This window comes from Ischnura elegans, chromosome 5 (assembly GCF_921293095.1).
Source record: "Ischnura elegans chromosome 5, ioIscEleg1.1, whole genome shotgun sequence".
Classification (NCBI taxonomy): Eukaryota; Metazoa; Arthropoda; class Insecta; order Odonata; family Coenagrionidae; genus Ischnura; species Ischnura elegans.
This window is the reverse complement of record NC_060250.1, coordinates 71373666-71392038: the sequence shown is the minus strand read 5'-3', so window position 1 is coordinate 71392038 and position 18373 is coordinate 71373666. Positions and strand designations below refer to the sequence as shown.

At 40.5% G+C, this 18373-nt stretch overlaps 1 protein-coding gene across 1 annotated transcript in view; it reads right to left on the bottom strand.

Moving 5' to 3' along the window:
• Nucleotides 1-17930, bottom strand: part of LOC124159040 (beta-1,3-glucan-binding protein-like) — a 66587-nt gene extending 48657 nt beyond the window's left edge. Inside the window, exons 1-2 of the mRNA XM_046534531.1 lie at nt 17693-17930; nt 16819-17289 (exon numbers count right to left, since the gene is read on the bottom strand). Coding sequence (XP_046390487.1) covers nt 16819-17234 — 416 coding nt within the window. The 5' untranslated portion in view covers nt 17235-17289; nt 17693-17930. The remainder of the gene's footprint in view (nt 1-16818; nt 17290-17692) is intronic.
• Nucleotides 17931-18373: the final 443 nt, after the last annotated feature.

Sequence of the window (18373 nt, the reverse complement as noted above, 5' to 3'; positions counted from 1 at the left end):
GTCCAGAGAGTGAGGCAATAATTTAGTGCTACACCGAAAAAAGTTTTTTAATATTGATATATCTCGTCAGATTTGAAGGTTCTATAATGTTCGAGGATGCGTGGCAACTTATACTGAGTAAAGCGTTAGGCTGCTGATCAAAGAGTACCCGGTTCAATATCCACATTATGTCTTCGAGAACCCCCAAATTATCATCCTAGAAATGCAAGGAGATAAAGGGAAAGCAACTGGGTGAATGAATCCTTCTGCGAACCCTTTCCTTACTGAGTGAAGCTCACTCGCTTGTGATTTAATCTGGGGTAAGATCACCCCTCAAATTTTTAAACTAACCTTCGGAATAAATCACCGAATGAGTGAGCTAGTGATAAATTTAGTACAGAAAAAGCTGAAACAAAATTAAATTTTAAAAACTTTGAATTTTCTATAAATATTAAAGGTGATATTAATAAATCATTTAAACTATTCGTTATTTTATCAACAATACATTCAACCGTCCCACTAGTTCAGGAATTCACAGTTCCTAATTCACATTCAGTTGGTCTAAAACACAAGACGGAACATCAGGGCGATAGGTCTCGATGAAAAGTGGGAAAAACAAGCATCCTGAAGAGGGCAAAGTTCTCATTCGTTAATATTGTCTCCCGAAGTGAATGAGTAGTCTTGGTCAGAGAGGGCCTACCTCACCAAATAAATATTCTCCTCGTTGAAATTTGTACCTTAAAGAAAATCCTCGATATGTGTGAGTGGGTGTTGGTGCTTTTACGTATATTTTGACTTTTCAGCATTCTTGTTGGCATGAGTATGACCACGGGCGTACACAAAAACTTCGCGACTTCGAGCAAGGGCGTGCTCGAGACCTCCGCGGAAATTAGTTCCTTTGAGAACAAATAAATTTGTTTCTAGAAGTACTTAGAGTAAAAAAAAAACAAAATCAGATTAGATAGAAAAACAAGGTAAACGTTGCGTATAACTTCACGATAGCATGTGTATGTGAAGGAGCACGTAAATGTGATTTTGCAGTACGTGATTTCAAAATTTTTATTGGTACGACTGAAGTCACTGCTGTAAGAGAAAACTTCGCAAACCTGTGTGCGACCATGCGTAAGACCTACGCGGTAGTTTGTTCCTTAGGCAAATCATTTTAATGAGTGAGTGAGCAAGAAAGTGACTAATGAAACGTGTGCTTGCATTTGCTTATTTTCTAGACTTTTAGATTAGATAGACTTTAGACTCAAGATTTCCTTGTGTTTTGCGCTATGACACACGTATTGGCGTCCCTTACAGGCAATTCCTCCTTCGAAGGATCCCCAAGGAATGGGATCCCCAATCCCTTAACCCTTGTGTAATCGTAATCGCGTCGGGTCTATGTGGCTCGAGAGGCTTTTTAAATAAATAAAATTTACATTCATTTAAATATTTTAGCAATTTGTTTCCTATGTAATCTCATGACGTATTTTTCTCTTTCTTTTCATGCCATTGTTGCGTCAGGATATATGGATTACGTATCATAATTCAGCATTTCGACCCGACGCGGGGGTTTGCGTCTTGAAAAATACTGCTCGACGACTTATTTGAGCATTGTGCTCTTAAAATTTGATATGAGAGGAAAGTACTTGCAAATTATTTGTAAAAATATGTGTTATGACCCTGAATCATATGGAAAAAACAATATATAATCCTTTAAATACTTTCCGTTTTTTATTACTAAAACCCATATTTATTTATAATCATGTGAGCATTATTAGTTTAAAGGTTTAAATTCTGGGTCAATGTGACCCGACGCGAGTAGTTACTAAACTTATTTATCTTATTAAGGGTTAACTAAAGAGCACCTGGGGAATTCATTTCTTCCAAAAATCTACTTAACTATATCAACTCGGTAAAAAGCACAAAGTGACGAGACGTAGGTTTGACGCAGCCTCGACAATGCCTCCATCAGAAACGGCGAATTTTTTAAATCTTAACGGTCCCTCAAGTAATGGAGCTACGGGAAGAACCTAATAAGATACATTACCAAGAGTTTAGATTATCGTCCATATGCACAGGTATTTACGTCATCAGGGATGAAAATGGAGCAAGACTCGAGCACTTCACTTCACCTTGAAAAGACATGCTATCGGTAGAAGCAAGACTTGGAGATTACAGATAAGGATACAGTCGTGATATGGTCCACACTAATATATGACAGCAACACTGTATACCACAATACTGTGCCGCAGATGAAAAGAGACAGGAGACCAGGAGAAGGAGAGGGCTGCCGAATGTCGTTGATATGTTTTTTGGTTGTTAAATCACATTGTTAGGTGGAGTCGGAGCTCGAAACGTAGGCTAAAATGGAATATTAAACGCGATGTTTATCCCGAGAAACGTTTTCCCATGTCCACAGGCAGTCTAAGACACGAGCAAATGAAAAGAAAAACTTTGTACTTATCCACCAATTTATTTTCACGGTACTACTAGTTACGACGTAGCGACGTCAACTTTATATAAAGCCTGAGACAATAGAGATTAGAGGTTTTGTTGCCTAGCCAACCGAAAAAAACGATAAAAAGTGTACATCTACAACCAATTAAAACTTTCAATTTTAATTGGTTTAGGAGATACACTTATAAATTTATTTTCTCCCAGCTAAGTATCAAAGCGTTTATATAAAAGAAAAACATCAATATCATTTGATACTATTTTATCTGTGTTTTTCCATTACATATCAAATTGGTGTCTTCCACAACAATCCCTTGTTTTTCTCCTTGTAACGAAGGCGCCAAATCAACACAAAACACTAAAAAAACCAAATAATGAAATACAACAAACAACAATTGAGCTTCAGAAAATGAAGCAAATAAAAATAATAGAAACGAATATACAAAAACATATATTAATGCGATGTCGGTCATTCAAAGTTTATGTATCAAAGTAAGCAGCTCTACCAAATCATGATTAATTATGCCCAGCTCTAGATGAGTTTCAGAAATGGGAATTTTTCACGTGCATGGTTTGGACAGGAGACACTCTTAAGAAGAATGACCGTTCCAGAAAATTCTATCAAACGATTCCGACGAATGTCGCTTTTGAGAAGTGAACGCTGCCGCAATCCGATAAGGTACGTGCCACGAGGCAAGCACATACAATACGAGCGGCCCACCTCACCCACGGCATGAGGGGGCCCCGGGCCACACTTGCCAAAAAGCGTCATTCCGATGTTCCCACATTACTCGGCAGGCGCGGGGGCAATAGCCATTCCGCCGATGGGGACGAAGGGTCGCCGTCGGGAATAAGAATTGCCTAACTTATTCCACCTCGCCCCTTCCCTTCAGTAAATAAATAAAAAAACGAGAAACGATTGAAAGAAGCGAAGAGGCGGGAGTGAGTTGCAGAGAGAGGACTGACCTATGAAACAGCGAAGGATACAGAAAGGGGAATGGGGTGAGACAAGGCCGTGACGAACAGGCAAAGAGGGTTCGGACAAAGAAGAAGACACAAAAGACAAAGAAATTCGCGCAAATGTTTGGGAGATATGGTCCGAAGTATCAGCCACGAGCATTAAATATTGCAATGTAGGAACAGTTTTTATAAAAAAGTCTTCCTCTCGACAATTTTTCAATAAACTTTGATATAAACAAGCTTGTTGCTATGTTTTTCTAAAATTCTCCTTCGTTTCGATGATCGCAGCGCTGCCATCGGATTTTGGTGGCCATGTTTTGAAATAATCTCCATGAGTATTTAATTTTTAATTCTAAATCAAAATTTTAGTTGTTGTTCCAATCATTATGTAAAAGTTAGAATTTAGCTAATTTAGACATTGTCATCTGGTTGTGAGCTTTCCTAAAATTTTCAGCTTCATAGCTAATCGGAAAGTGGTTTAAATTATGTTTCTAGATTTGACCCGGACTGACAGGCATTAAAGCGTGTTTATAAAAAAATGTAAAAAAAAGGATCCTCAGTGGTTTTCGAGATTTATTTGGCTCGATATCTTCTAAGTAATAAAAACCCTATGCTAATCAAATGCTAATACATGACTGCGATTGTGTGGTAGTTACACCTTGCTCCATCACACGATTTAACCCGAAAAACAATTGCGGTTCATCCCATCAGCTAGTACCAACATATTGTATATTCCGCTGTATCTCTGCATCTACTGTTTTTTAAAGCCCTTCTTTATCAAATGAGCGTACCCAGCGAGGGGCTGGAGGGGGCAGCTGCCCCCCTAGAGTCAAAAATCGCATAAGTCTTTAAAATCAGGACTGGATCGAAACGAATGTTTTCAACAAATTTTAATTAAATCCACGCAAAATGATATTAGTATAAGACATGTAACTAAAATAATTTTTTCCAGCAAATAATTTTAAAAAAATAATAAGGCGCTGGTAGAGTCCTCGCCTAGGTTGGGTTGCCCCTATCCAGGGCATTAACTTTATTTGCGTTTAATTGTTAAATACCATAAAAACCAGTGACGTCATGGCAGTGCCGGAACGCATTTTCCTTAACTTTTTTCACAAGTGAATTAGTGGTTTTTTTATTACAAGTTATTATTTAGATTTTATTTAAAAAATTGTTTTGGATGTATGCATTAGAAATTTTGAGGCAACGAAATTGATACTGAAGAATAAAAAATTAAACTTAATTTTTCCACAGAATATATTTATAATTACACGACCATGGTTTCGACGCTCCGCGTCATTCTCAAGCGACAAGACTGTACTTGTCGCTTGAGAATGACGCGGAGCGTCGAAACCATGGTCGTGTAATTATAAATGTATTCTGTGGAAAAACAAAGTTTAATTTTTTATTCATCATGAGTAAGTTCCACTCAGTAACGCCTCAAACCATCAACGAAATCGATACTTATAAGACTCACAATCAGTGTTATTTGACTATTGTGTCTTTTGTTAACTCGTGCCGGAACGGCGTGCCGGCGCGTTCCGGCACCGTGTCACCACGGATTAAAACCCGATGTACAGGCCAAACAGCGCTGTTTTTGGTGGTGTGGCAATAAATAAATAAATTTTAAATGCTATACTGTAAATTATAGGGAGTAAGTGGATCGCTCTTTATTCATCACCGAGCTGTGGACATTTATGGAAACCGATTACTTAGAAACCGAAGTCCTTCCATGAGGTGGAATTGAGTTTACGTATAATGCCGTTTGTTGTTCAGAAGTAAAAACTCTATTACCATTACGTTCGGCACAATAAGTTCAAAAAGTTTTATTTCCTGCCTCGGTGGTTGTGATTTTAAATCCTTGCCTATTAAACCGATGGTCGCGAGCTAGAGTCCCGCCTCGGTATGTGCCCCTTACCAAGGGCCCTTAACTACGCGATATTTTATTTGAAAAAAAATGGTCTCATCTAAGCAAGTTGTTGTTGGTAAAAATCCCGATTTTAAAGTCTATTCTGTGCTGTTTTCAGATGCTATGAGGATAAATCAATAAGAAAAATAATTGAAAATAATCTTATGGATTCTACTGCACCTTGAAACATATGTAGGTATATAGTGCGTTTCTATGATAACTCATGGGCATTTCTCTGAAATACATCTTTTCTAAGTCGCTCAATCAATCTAAGCTTCGATAGACAAGAAAAGAATTTCGTAACAAACAGAAATTGCATGATAAGGCGAATTCAAAGTGAATAAGTACCCAACGACCTCAATTTTTGGCACAGCACACCCGATGCGATATCAGAGTCGACACGACGGCGCTAACTATATGGTGCCCCAGGTACCATATAGTTAGCGCTAGGCGTAAAGTGGGAGGAGGATGGGGCGTAAACGTGATGGACATAACCAAGCAGGGAGGGAAACGGCGTATGAAGTTTGGGTGGGTTTCCTCCCACAGATAAACAGGGGTGATTTTCGGCTTCTGCGCATACGATTAGTAATGGAAAATTGCCGGTCAAAATCGATTTTTGGAGCAATCGATTAAAAATCGAAATAAAAAGGTCGATTTTTCAACAAAAACCGAAATTTGAACCAACATATCGATGAATGGAAAAACGCGAGTTCCTTCTTTTTTGGAAAAAAAATACAGTTTGTACATAAATGTTAATTATGTATTCGAAAAACACACAAAATACATATATGAGAAGAATAAATAAACCCCAAAAATATACCCAGAATACATGATTGAATAAAAAGTTGTTAAAATTTATGAATGCTCGCACATTCAAGTTTTGAGTTCAACGAGTTTGGAGTTAAACTAAAATCATCGCTCGATATCGATCATTAAAATTCGATTCTCGATTTCAATCAAAATCAATTTTTCCATCACTATATACGATTGAGATGGAAAAAATTGAGATGATATGGTCGACATCTACTTACTACCCAGAAAGCAGCCTCAAAAGGCGTGTGGCATGGGGTGTTAGGTCTACAGCCGTTAACAAAAAACGGAAATACGAGCACGAAGTTCCCTCAAACATTGATTGAAGTCCCTGTAGCTATAGGTAAAAATGAATTCCTATTCCAACCTCTAAATGTGTTGGATGCATTTAAATGGGTTTATAAAAGTCGACATTCACTTTTTTCTCCCTGGTGGAAAAAATGAACTGAGTTTCACGGGAAAATAAGGTATAATTAGGGGTGTCAACAGAGATTTACATTAATGATAATATGATTAATCAAATTACTAAAATTAGGGGTGTCTACCGAAATTTACATTCATATGATAATGTGATTTATCAAATTCATAACTCCTCAACTGTATTCATCGCAATTACAAAGATTATTATGCAAAATATTGGAAAAAGTGGATCGCATTGCACTCATCACCGCGCCACGGACATTTTTGAAAGCCGGTTAAAATGCAACCGAAGTGGCAACAGAAATCAGTCTTCTATGGGATGAAATTGGGACTCCTCCATGCAGTCTCCTTGACTATACCAATCCTTTCGGAAAAACCTCTAACAATTAGTTCATCGATTCTATCGGACCTAGAAATGTAGCGAGACCCTGACATGATATTCTCCGTTTCGCTCTGAAAGATATCCATACTAAATTGATTAATCAATCTAAGCTTATCAAGTATCCTCGGAATCTCTTGCGGCTTCCAGACTAATCTGTTTAAAGTTTTTTTGTAACTGAAAGCTATCGCGCAGGTTTCCTTTGTATTTTGTTAAATGTATGAAGGCTTTCTTTGCAAATGATGAGTTTGATTGGCTGATGACATTGATAGCGTTTTACGTAGTTCAGAAGTTCTATTAAAATGTTATATAATTCATTAAATAATCATCAGTATTTCAATAAAGTTTACTCGCAACTTTTTTTGCTTGCATTATGCAAACCTACGTCAGATTTAATACAAGCATGAGAATTAGTCGGCTTCTGCACTTGCAAAAAAGATAAAAAGGGCAAAACACGATATAACGCTACTGAAATTATTGGCCAACCACAGCGGTTGTTCTTCTTTTCATATTGTTTGTATGTAGGGTGTAAATTTATTTAAATTAATATTTATTACTCACGAAGAAGGAGAAGCATCATATCATGTTAATAAAATATGAATATGCTATTCGCAATTTTTTTTAATTTCCCACATTAATACTGCTTTTAGGGGTTTCAAAATGTTGGCCTCAGTTTCTCGTTTCGGTCCAGCCCTCTTGATTACTCTTGTACCACTGAAAACAGCACCATTAGCCTTTTACATCGCTGATTTTTACTTAACAATCAAACCCATACGAACATCCATGACAAGGGCAACCCACCGAGCCGGGACTCGAACCTACGACCTTCTATGCAGGGATGGCAAGTGAAACGAAACGAAAGTCAAAACCATTGAAATATCAATAGTTTTTTTTCCTGGGAGCGAAATAAGAAACGAAACGAAATGGATTTAAAACCGGGGAGCTAAACTTGGGGTCGAAACGAAATCAGAGTCAAAACTACTTCGGGTAGAAACTAAACTAAACCTCTGGCACGAAACGAAACACAGATAATGTTTCGCACGGGAGGGAACTCGTGCTTCACCTTCGAATAGTTAAGTTTCGACCCACGGACCGATTACGAAGTATGGTTAAATGGTTCGGATTACTGCAAATAGATGCATGGCATGGGGTACTTATATTTTGACTACAAACAGCTGAATAGTGAACTCAAGCTGGCCATTCGATTTTTAAGCTCACTGTTTTAACCTCTCCACACGTATGTCATACGTAATGTCGTCGAAACTATTCCCTCTTTTTCCCCTCCACTCAACTTCTGGGGTCGACACTTAACTATGAGCAGTGGAGTTTCGATTAATTTAGTTTCGTTCCCGGGAGTAAAGTTTCGTCCCCGGTCGAAACTAAACTCCTTGTTGATTGTAATTTCGTGCGGGAACGAAACTAAACCCAGGCCTCGCATTTTCGTTTCGCTCAGGGTCAAAACGAAACATTTTCGTTTCCTTTCACTTGCCATCCCTGCTCCTATTTGGCAGGCAAAGACTGTACCTCGCCGCCACCGAGGCATTTGTTACTCCCGCGTTTCATCCTCATGTGGACGAGCCACGTATCCAAGTTGCCCGCGAATCCAATATAGAGAGAGCCCCGAAATCACGCCGTCCATGCACAGAAACAAGCCGAGGCCATCAACTTGGGATTGTGAAGCACGTGCCTGATACCGTGCGGGGTTTTCCCACCGGCGCCTCCCGCAAACACGCCAACTCCATTCAATGCCCACCCTTCGCCACACAAAACAATTCTCGAAACCGCTTTTCCACCGACAACTGAGGGGACTCCACCGCATTTATCGCACCCCCTTTCAGGCGTCCTTCTTTTCCTCGCAACAAACACTTCAAATGGCAACCATACATGACACGAATCTCACATAATGCATCACCATAATCTACATAATAATCATCATAATCTACATACATCTACATAATACCCTGCGGGCTACCTCTAGGGTGTTTGGTATGTATATATAAGATAGATGTATAAGCGTACACTTCTGTAGTATATTTTCCATTGTTTATCTATTTCCAAATTAGTAAACGATAATATTCTAGAGTGATCTACACACTCGTGAAGAAAGACTCCGCAGACTTGCGATGTCGCAATATCAAAGCCGACCATCAATTTCATAGGCGGATCCAGGGGGGGGGGGCACGGGGGCACGTGCCCCCCCCAGACCCTTAAAAATATGATAGATTTTTAATACGGTCCCATTATAATTTCGTTCGTTTTGTATAACAAGGTATCCTTGTGCCCCCCCCTGAACAAAATCCTGGATACGGCCTTGCTTGTGCCCCTCCCAGAAAGAAATCCTGGATCCGCCCCTGATCAATTTCCTATTAACTTTGTGATCACAGGCAAAGAAATAATTTTTTGCGTATATCATGAAAGAATCACGGGTCAAGAAAGAATTTTTCCCCACAAAATTCCTTCAATATTTTTCCTTGGGTAACTAGTATTTTCTTTTTGTGTTTTTCATTTCCGAATTTAAGAATTTTGAAGTTACCATTACTACAGGCTATCTTCCCTAAATGGAAATAATTACCTTTATGTACTACATATATATGGAAGAAATTATATATTATTATTACTACTTTTATTAAAAATGAATGATTAAGGTGTAATCCTATCAAGCTTGGCGTGGTGGAAATGCGATAAGGCCATCATAAAATATATAAACAACAAATGATAATTTCCACACTTTAATATACAACTTCACTACCGACCATGGCTTCAAAACTCTTAAGTCATTTTCAAGGTAAACTGCGGAAAAATACTGTATTCTTCATTTCCCAATCTCTATCGGGGGTACTCGGCGCGGGAAACTGTTCGGCCGAATCCGTAAACGTTTTGGTTGGTGTTATCAACGGTCTCGGAGAAAGGGAAGGATAAGAATATTGGAAGGATAAAGAGAATTGGGATCTTGCTATGCTAAGCCAAGAGAATCCCTTGGGTATGGATAGACACGCAAGGTACGGCCAGGGTGAATTCAGTCTCATCATTAAAGGGGCGCGAGCTACCTATCCAAGCGGGACTCGAACCCCTGACCTATTTTTTGGCTGGCGAGGACTTTACCCTGCCGCCAACGGCATTTAATTGATTTAACATAATTAGTTTCTTTAATTAATAGTAATAGCGAGTAATATAATAACTACAGGCTGGAAATGCTCGCGAATTTCGCTGAATGAAAATTGTATTGGGAAAATAAGTTGGTTGTCATGAGGAAGAAAAATGAAATGCTCTCAACAGCGCGGCACACATTCATTGAACGGGAAGGAGAAACAAACACGCCGAATTTTAAAAGAAAACACGGCTCGCCCACATAAAATTTCGAGTATGTACACTCAACTTCACACCTTCCCGAGTGCTTTCAAACACCGTAAGAATCACGGATACCCAAACTCGGGTCGAACAGCTGGTGGTACAACGGCCCAGTCAAACCACTTATGAGCCATCTCAGTTTCACTCGAGGCAATAATCGAAAGAAGTCAATGGAGAAGAGGAATCATTTATTTTTTCTGCAATAAAGGTATCCTATGATTTACTGCAAGCTTCGAACTTCATTTCAATTGATGCAGGACACGATTTATGACGCAATGTCAATCGCGGAAACGGGCGGTAATGATGGTGGTAAAAATCCATTCATTCCTCGCGGATTCCTTAAGGGCATTTACGGTCTATACGGTGCGGCCGTATAACAGCACCTGTGGAAAGCGATAATTTGTGCCCTTACGCCGGAGGAAGGGGAGTTCCCTCCTAATGACTATATTCCCGAAATGGGAGATGGAATAGACCCTTGGATTTCTCTCTCATTTCCATGACTCCGCGAAAAGAATACAAAGTCGCACCACGTCTCATTATAACCAGTAATGATAGACCAAAATTTTAATGAGATTCGATGATTTGCGAGCTGAATCTAATTTTCATCTCTTCTTTTTCGCGCAAGCAAATTCTATACAAGAGAGGGATATTTTCAAAATGAAGAGTACAGGTCGTGAAAATCCTATCACAATTCATGCAGATAGATTATCATATCGCGGTCATGAATCCAACGGATTCTTGGCCTCCGTTATGGTGAAAATGCTGGTAATATGATGCTTTCATGTGATAAAATTATGGGTATCTTAGAGGGGACGAATCTGAGCTATAGTGAATTTGCGAAAAAACCTATTACCCAATGAAAATGAATATTATTCGCGGCCCAAGAAAAAATTGTCCCTCCCACTAAGCAGTCATATGAAACAATATGTTCAGAACGATACCAATTGAATTACGGAATAATGGGAAATTTCGCGAAATAATTCCTGGGACCCTTAGTTTTACAATGGCATTAATTTTTGATTGGATTTAACATCCCTAATTACGGCTTATTTCATCCTAAAATTAGGATCGCTCTGCTGTCAGCGACGCGAGTGGGGACTTTCGTAAACCTATCCAAATGCGCGGAGGGAGACAACACATTTAGTGGCCGACTGGGGAATCATCTATCGTAACATTCGTGTCTCCCTCCATAGAAAAGCTAAGCCGTTCATTCGTTCATATTTTTACAATAATGCGCGAGCAATTTCATTGAAGAGAAAGAGTGGGAGAGATGAGATAGGGAGATATATATTGCCCGTAGGGAGCGCGATCTCCCGTGCCAAGTTCAAGGGCACGGAGGAGAACTCCGCTTGATTTTTATTTTCCGCCTGCGGCGCCGGCTGACGAGGAAAGAGATTTTTTTCGGGTCGAAAGGCCTTCGATGGGGCGTTGGTGGAATGAGGAGAGATTGACGACCCATAGGAGTCGTCGTCCTCTTCGCACAGGTGATACGATCGTTTGTTGTTGACTGATGCCTCCCCACCTTCGACATCGCCTCCCTCCTTCCATTATTGGCTCGCGAACCCCGTGTGAATATGTCGATATGCGCGATTCGGGCCGGAGGATACCGGTGTGCCAAAGAGCAGGGGCGGTCTCAGGTGATTGGGGTCCCTCGGCTGGGGCTCATGATGCGGTCCTCCTTCTCCGGGGGGATTTGGGGGTCCTTCCCCGGAAAATATTTTACGAAATTACATGCCAAGAAATGGACTTTGACGTTATTCTGGCTTTTTAAAACTCTATAAAAGCTGATAAAAATAGCAATTTCATAATATAAAGTGCTATGAATTTCGCAGCTAATTGAATTTAAAAATTAATTATGGTTCTATTATCTATCTGCTATGGCTCTACTATCTCCACATTTAACACCTAATATATGAACTGTATGCCCCAAGAGAGTTCCCTCGAGTGCTTTCCGTGATCCACTTCTGCTACCATGATGTTAATTTCATTATTTTAAAGGCACAAATTCAAAATATGCATTCGTACTCTCTTAAATCCGCCTCATCATGGACAATAACGTACTCTACAACGGTGATGATGAGACAAATGTCTCAATGATTGGGAAAATTTACCGCTCCGTAGGCTTCGATCGAAGTGAAGGACGGTGTCTGAGAGTGATTGAACGCTGAGGAGTTCAATAAATTACCACTCAAGGCGTACAGAAACTTTCGTCATGAAAAACGAAGACTGCACGGATGTCGGATCAGCCATTCGGTCACGCGAGCTCTCAATCGAGTTGCACTACTCTTTCCCACTTTAGACTCCTACTGCAGTCCGCAGTACGAAATTTTAGCATACAAACTTTCTTTGTATATGATAAATAAATGTTCTCCACTATAAAAATTTTCCTATTTTATATTGACGAGCTTTATATAAAATCGTACTGTGGCCGCTCATATTCCTGTGGGAAAGAGTAGAAAAAGTACATATACTAAAATATTTCCGCTGCCAGTTTTTCTCGAGGATTATAATTGCCTCACTCAGTACGCCTGTTTCCCACCCCTTCTTCAAACATGTTAAATCCTCCCCTACCACCTTCTCAAAGGTATAAAGGTGATGCTTATGTGTAAGACAGTGTCTTGTACCAGATGATGGCTCTGTGAGCCGAAACGCGTCGTACGCATTAAAATATTGTGGAAAAGTGCTACCATCTTTTATAAATAATAGAATTATTATTCGCTAGATATTTTTTAACTCCCAGTTGGACCTAATATTTGTAGGTATATTTTCAACTCAACCAGAAAATTGGTTCTTCCGAGGCATCCGAGTATAGCGATGTTAAAAGCGATTAATGCGCGCTGGACTACACCTTGTGAGTCAACATTGCTCGTATTCTCGTGAAACCCAAACGCATAACAATCACCATTTAACCTCGGGAGTTTATCGACTCGGAACGCGTACTACATCTGCGGATTATATCAACATAAAGGATGTAAAAACGACAAAAAATGAACGCCAACTAGTGCGATACATAACAATTCATAATTTTACGAGACTTATGTCACGAAAAAGCAAATTCTCTCGAGAAAGACATGCACACAAGTCGGGTAGAGAGGCGTCCATTTGGTCACGCGAGACTTGAATCCGGTAAAAATTCTGTCATCAAGCGGGTTCACATTTCTCTCGACTTCACTGCATTTTCTTTCGCGGTCGACTTATAGATCACCCTTCGTGGGCCTCACCCTCACGAGAAACTAAACCTATCAAAGCCGCGAGAAATACGGTACGCCCCGCGGTTGCATTGAACTTCGGGACACAAATTTCTTTCAGTACAAAAATAAGCATGCAGTATATGGTTATGAGCTGTCTAGCTATGGTTATCAGCTGTCTAGAGGCGCTGGGGGAACGCAAAGCCCAATAGAGTGGTTTTCCTATTATTTTTATATTGCTTTAATCGAAAGATTATTACTCCTGGAGTACGTATTTCACGCTTTTAGATTTTTAAATGACAACATCTATTTTTCGCGATTAAATGAAAAGTGAAAATTTTCAAGCGCGCGAAAACGCGACGCTTAAGTATGAATGCCGGGAAATATCTCCGTACGTCGTATTTCTGGTTCCCCCTCCCGCCCGGTGAGGTGACCTTGAGGCGAGGCTTAGCGCTGATACGTCGCAGTATGCTAGCGGATAGCTGAGTACCTTGCTGGATGGTAGCGCTTGGCTTAAAAAAGGTTTATTAATACCTTATCAAACGAAGAAAACTTTCCGAACTTAGCCAGTTTTAATAGGTGATTATTAAGACATGTTTCCCTGAGCTCCGTGCCTCATGCATGCATTGGCAACCTCAGACGATGTATAACTCCTATCCTCTCGTGTAGAAACTAGGTCCCTGTGACGTCATGCGGAGTGGAATCGCATGGGCGCCAATCTGGCCTTTTTCAAATGAGGATAAAATTTGACCCTTGCAATTCGTCTAGACCGGTATTTCAAAAACCAAATAATTTGTTTATTATGAATACACTAATGGTGGGTAACGAATCGCAATCAATGCCTTTCGTTTTCTTTGATGAAGGAAACTACCCTATTGCATATCACAGACATAAACTGCAAGGAACTTACTATCTGCAGATTACAATGCAAACCAATGCATGGGATGTGCCAGCGGAGGATATACATGAGGAGGGTAAGAGAATTTTACGGTAAGATTTGTGCCTCAGCCATATACTCAGCGGGAAAGATTCATGTGTAGAAGGAGTAATGGCTTCTAGAAATAAGGGTTCCTCATCACAATTCTCTGTAGGTTATCCATATTATTGGGAACTCTTGGATGCCGCCAGGGAGTAGAATAATTTCATTCCAACTTTAACTCGGGTTCATTCAACTATTCTATGATACAGTTTTTCCATCCCTCATAATTCTTTACTCTTTCCCCTTCTTTCCTATGGCTGGAACGGTCGTCAGTCATTTTGCATGACCTTAAGGTGCCGCGCTTCCGGGTAAGTATAAATATTCCTCAATCTACCCTTGGAAACTCACCCTTTAGCCTCGCTCTTGCAATTTACAAGTGAACCATCCCAAGGAAAAATATTCATTACTGCAACCCACTCTTACACACATAAATATGCCTTTTCATCAAATTTCTCGGCCATTAAAATTGCAGCGAAGAAGAAGTCATCAAGAAGTTATCTTGGTAAATAAATTTTACGAACACGATTGAGAACCAGTGAAACGTACGGCAAATAAAGCAATCGTGCAATACAGAAGATTTTACGGGTGTAAATAAAATACGGTCAGAAAGCGCAAGGCGATGAAACTCTCAAAAATGGATATTCCCCATTCTCTCGAGTACGATCGATACTATCTCGAAAGTAGTGTGATGGAAGGTTCACGATTCTGAGGCCAAAAATACGACGCGACCAGACGACATTCAAAATACATCAGTTTGTCTACCAGAGCGATCACATTTTACTCAAGTTATGACAGAAATAGCCCGAGAAAACTCGCATATACCCTAAAAATACTCGATAAAACCCTAAAAATTGAAACTATGACCGTTATCAGCGATGCATACTTACTTTCCATTAAAATCTTCCCCACATCTGATATTTTAATTCATGGAAAACTCAACATTATCACGTGGCATCGATTCAGTTATTTTATAGTCCATTTCAATCAACGAATGATTGGAAATCAATAATGATAAGATTGAAATTCAAATAAAACTATTATAAACAGAAGTTCAATTCCAGAAATAAAAAAGTAAAAAGGCTCTATTGTCAATAACAATCCCGCAAGTTATCTCAAAGATAAAATTGTTAGCTAGTCTTCAGTCAATTCAATTATGGGTACCACTTATTTCAATAAAATCCGTTTTTATTACAATTCCAAAGAATTCGTAAGCTTACATTATTTTTTATGGACTTGAAAAGAAGAATAATATTTGAAAAAAGATATAAGTACATGCTATAAAATCGGCCGTAAACATAAAGGCAATTCTTATTTGATATCTCCCGATGATGAATTGGTTCATTAGCCCCGCAACAACTGAGATTTTACCAGAAGTAGTCCAACTAACCGCAAAGCCTTGCGTCACCGTATTGAATGACGACCGAAGACTCGAGGCGTGATATCGTAACGCATCATAGAATACTTGGCGCGGAGATCGCATGGAATACTCCCATAATCCGCTCTCGTAACACCATTACAATTTAAAATTTCATCGTCGATCGCGCATAATATAACCGTGACGCTTGTCGCAGTAAACAAGCCGTAACACCAAGCCAATTACTAAGCTTGAAACTAAAAATTTTTTTGAATCGATTTGTTTCACCATTATCTGCCTAGATATTTAACGCATCCTATTTATATAAAGGGGAGTTGATACACATTTAAAAGCCCTATAATTTATTTTATTTCGCACTTTTATACTAATTTTTTTATCACATACGTCAGATACTTTCCCCGAGTCACGTTTAAATCAAATTAAATCGATAAAAAATTACCTATGGCCACTGTTTGGTAATCAATTTTGATAATAAATTAAATATGTTAGCATAAAACTTTTGATAGAGGTACGATTAAAATTAAAATCACAAAATCAAATAGATATTTCACGCAAGTCACAATTTCCAAGCACCATCTCCAATTAGGGATGACTGACAGCTCTCGAATCGTTTTTTTTTTGCGATTTTAGTAAATGATAAACAAATATATCGTACTGCCCACCTACTTAAATTTATTTCACAGCTCAACAACACGTGCTTCAATTGGCTTGCATTCATAATCAGATACTGACCTCTGACCTCAGTACCTGATAATGATTGCAAGCCAATTGAAACACGTGTTGCTGAGCTGTGAAATACATATATGCGGGAAGTACGATATCTTTGTTTATCATTTCATATGCTGTTCCACGATATCTCTCCAGAAAAAATTGGTTTCAGGAAAACTTTGCTACTAGATATATCTACGTGTTCCCTGAGAAGTTCTCGTAGAGCACCCAAAAAGAACTTCTGTGCCTCATCGCTGAGAGGATTAACTACGAGAGCCGGGTGGAAATAAGCATAAACACAATGGTAATCAATCATTTGCCCACCTGTTCCGCCGGTCGTTGCGGTAATACTGGAACTCATCGTTGAATCCCCTCGAGGCCGTCACCAAGTGCTCCCAAAGGTTCTCGTCCAGACGGTCGAACTCCTCCGACCAGATGAGCTTCCTCCGGTTCCTGGGCCACTGCTGTTGCTGAACCCCGCGGTTGGGCACCGCTTGGGGCCGACCCCTCGGCGCGGAGGGCGGTCCCGGAGCCCTGACCACTGTCGGCGGGGGAGGCCTGCCGATCCTCCGTGGGGTCGCCGGCGGGGGGTTGCTCACGCCTGCACCCACGATGGCCGCGGACACGATCACCGCCGAGGCCGCGACTAGGAGCAGCGCTGCGGCGGCGTCAGCCGAGCGGCGACTCCCGATGGACGACCTTCTCCCCAAGCCGGCGACCCCCCCAGCATCTCGCGGCATTGTCTCTCCCTCGGGAGAGTTCTCCGGAAAAAGGAAAAGTGTCGAGAGGGTTCACCTGGAAGGAAGCGAAGCGGTTTTTTTTACAACCATTTGCTCAATAACATTTGAGTAGAGGATTAGCACACTTGACTCTTTAGTTTTGCCTTAATTAAGAAAACTTAAGCGGACTCAACGTTGAAAAGTAAGTTCGATCATGATTTATGGCCTTCCTCTGCGTTTTTTGCCTAATGACGACTATTTTGCGAGCAATCTCACAGCATCTTCTGACCTGAAGATCCTAATGGGATTGCCGGCGAGACTGTCGCCATCATATAGCAAACGCCACGCTGACAGTTCAGAAAGTATTATCCCACCAATAATCTAATAAGGAAGCCTTCGCAAGAGTTGACGAATAAGAAATGTTAAAAGTTTTTCTAAAAGTAAACATAGTAGCAGTTACGTTATTATGAGTGACTAACCTTAGGTTTTCAGGCGACTCTTGCCCTCCTGCTAAAATAGACAGCGTAGTTTTTTTGCACGATCCCTACCAAGGAAAATCCCCGGATTTTCCGAAAGTTTATGCGTTCTTACTGTACCGGGATTTCGCGTGAGGAGGAAACGGAGGGAATCAAACAGGAGGACTTGGGAGAGTCGTCGTGGCCGTCACACCTGGGGAGAGTGAGTGTGGATTGTGACGGTGCAGAGGCGGTATACAGCCCGTTTTAAACCGACCGCCTTATCCGCAACAGAGCGGAGTCACTCCTTCCACGACTCCCTGGAGAGGGTCCTCTCCTCCCCACTCCACAACCCCGTTAAGATCGTCCGTTTCCCCCCACTCCCTATAAGAAACTCCTCCCTCGACTGATTTTCCCCTCGTACATCGTCCCACCACCTTATCCAACTTCCCCTCCTTCATTGCCTCCCGGCCTCCCTCTGCTGACCGGCCCGAGGTGGGGGAGCAGGAAGGTAGGAGAGACACTGCCCAAGGTTAAAAGTGTTGGTTAGGTAGGTTAACTCTTTCGGTGCCCAACGACCTCCTCCACACACCTTCCGATACCCATCCACCGATAATGCCTCCTTAATGTGTATATAGTACGTGATTGGAACAAAGTTTTCTGTGATTTTTTAATCCCTTTCAACTTCTTTTAATTCTTCTCCTT